The sequence below is a fragment of the Lottia gigantea genome, assembly GCF_000327385.1.
Source record: "Lottia gigantea unplaced genomic scaffold LOTGIsca_7196, whole genome shotgun sequence".
Lineage (NCBI taxonomy): Eukaryota > Metazoa > Mollusca > Gastropoda > Lottiidae > Lottia > Lottia gigantea.
In genome coordinates this window covers 1-1,715 of record NW_008710425.1, presented here as the reverse complement: position 1 = coordinate 1,715, position 1,715 = coordinate 1, and the positions used below count along the sequence as shown (strand labels likewise).

Genomic DNA, 1,715 nt, shown 5'->3' with positions numbered 1-1,715 from the left:
CAAGATATTACAGATAATCATGTCAGAATATACCNGACATCGTAATTTTTGCTGGACATTGCGACAAAAGTTGAAAAAAGGTCAACATTTGCAAAACAAAGCGTTACGAAAACAAAGTCAAATCGAATACAATTTCAACGAAATAATAAAAACCATGGGTGGGAAATGTCAATACCCCTTAGAGAAATGGTCCGTGATCAAAGCAGTTGCGGTACCTGTTGGTGCAGGAGGGTGGGACATTTGCCCCCTAGAAAATGCACCCCCACTTCAATTCTAACGAACTAAGAACAATGTTTTTTTTTTTACCCACAAATTTGTGTCAAAAGGAACAGATAATTTTTTCTGCAATTTTCTGATGGAGAAATCTTTCCGATACTCATTCGGATGCTATTGTTTTTGCGCTTACAAATATTTAATATATTTTAATCAATTAATGTTAATAATTTTTTCAGCGAAAGATTGTGGACTTCCTCCACCAGGTATTACATCAACGGGGTTTGCTAATGGCGATAACACTGCCACCTACACTTGTGATGAGGGCCACATACCATTAAGCGGTAAGGCTGAGATCTCGTGTCTGGCATCAGGACTGTGGGAAACCGATATACTAATTTGTCAACGTAAGTTTTTCGGTACTGTCAATTCCTATTTCAGGTCTCCCTCATTACAAACTGCTTGGCGTTGTCTGTCTTTATTCACCAATTAGGTTCAAAATACTTGGACGTCTAAAAACTATACATTTCTAGTAGCTTCGCGCATAGGACATTGACTTTACGAGAAATGCTAATTCAACATATTTTTTTCAGCGAAAGATTGTGGACCTCTCCCCCTAGGTACTTTATCAACGGGGTTTGCTAAAGGTGGTACCAAGTTTCCTAACACTGCCACCTACACTTGTGATGAGGGACACACACCATTAAGTGGTAATACTGAGATCTTTTGTCTGGCCTCAGGACAGTGGCTAACCAATGTACTAATTTGTCAACGTAAGTTTTTCGGTACTGTTAGATTCAATTCCTATTTCAGTTCTTCATCAAAATTTCCCTCATTACAAACTGTATGGCGTTGATCGTCATCACTCACCAATAAGGTTTAAAAAAAAAGTTGTACGTGGAAAAAACTATTCATTTCTAGTAGCTCCGCGCATAGGACATTGGCTTTACCAGAAATGCTAATTATTTTTTCAGCGAAAGATTGTGGACTTCCTCCACCAGGGATTTTATCAACGGGGTTCGCTAAAGGTGGTACCACGTTTCCTAACACTGCCTCCTACACTTGTTATGTGGGCCACACACCATTTAGTGGTAAAGCTGAAATCTCGTGTCTGGCATCAGGATTGTGGGAAATCGATATACTAATTTGTAAACGTAAGTTTCTCGGTACTGTTAGATTAAATTCCTACTTCAGGTCTTCATCAAAATTTCCCTCATTACAAACTGCATGACGTTGTCCGTCTCTTAATTCACCAATTAGGTCCAAAAAAGTTGGACGTCTAAAAACTATTCATTTCTAGTGGCTCCAAGGATGAGACATTTACCAGAAATGCTAATTATTTTTTTCAGCGAAAGATTGTGGACTTCCTCCACCAGGTGTTTTATCAACGGGGTTTGCTAATGGTGGTACCACGTTTCCTTACACTGCCACCTACGCTTGTGATGAGGGACACACACCATTAAGTGGTAAGGCTGAGATCTCGTGTCTTGCATCAGGATTGT

General features: G+C 39.5%; 1 protein-coding gene across 1 annotated transcript; it reads left to right on the top strand.

Moving 5' to 3' along the window:
- Positions 1–452: 452 nt before the first annotated feature.
- On the top strand, positions 453–1,679 carry LOTGIDRAFT_239773 (hypothetical protein; the record flags this gene model as incomplete). Its single annotated transcript, XM_009065929.1, has 4 exons — positions 453–620; positions 807–986; positions 1,188–1,367; positions 1,563–1,679. Coding segments are annotated over 4 exons (644 nt in total), but the record flags the coding sequence as incomplete, so codon positions are not given.
- Positions 1,680–1,715: the final 36 nt, after the last annotated feature.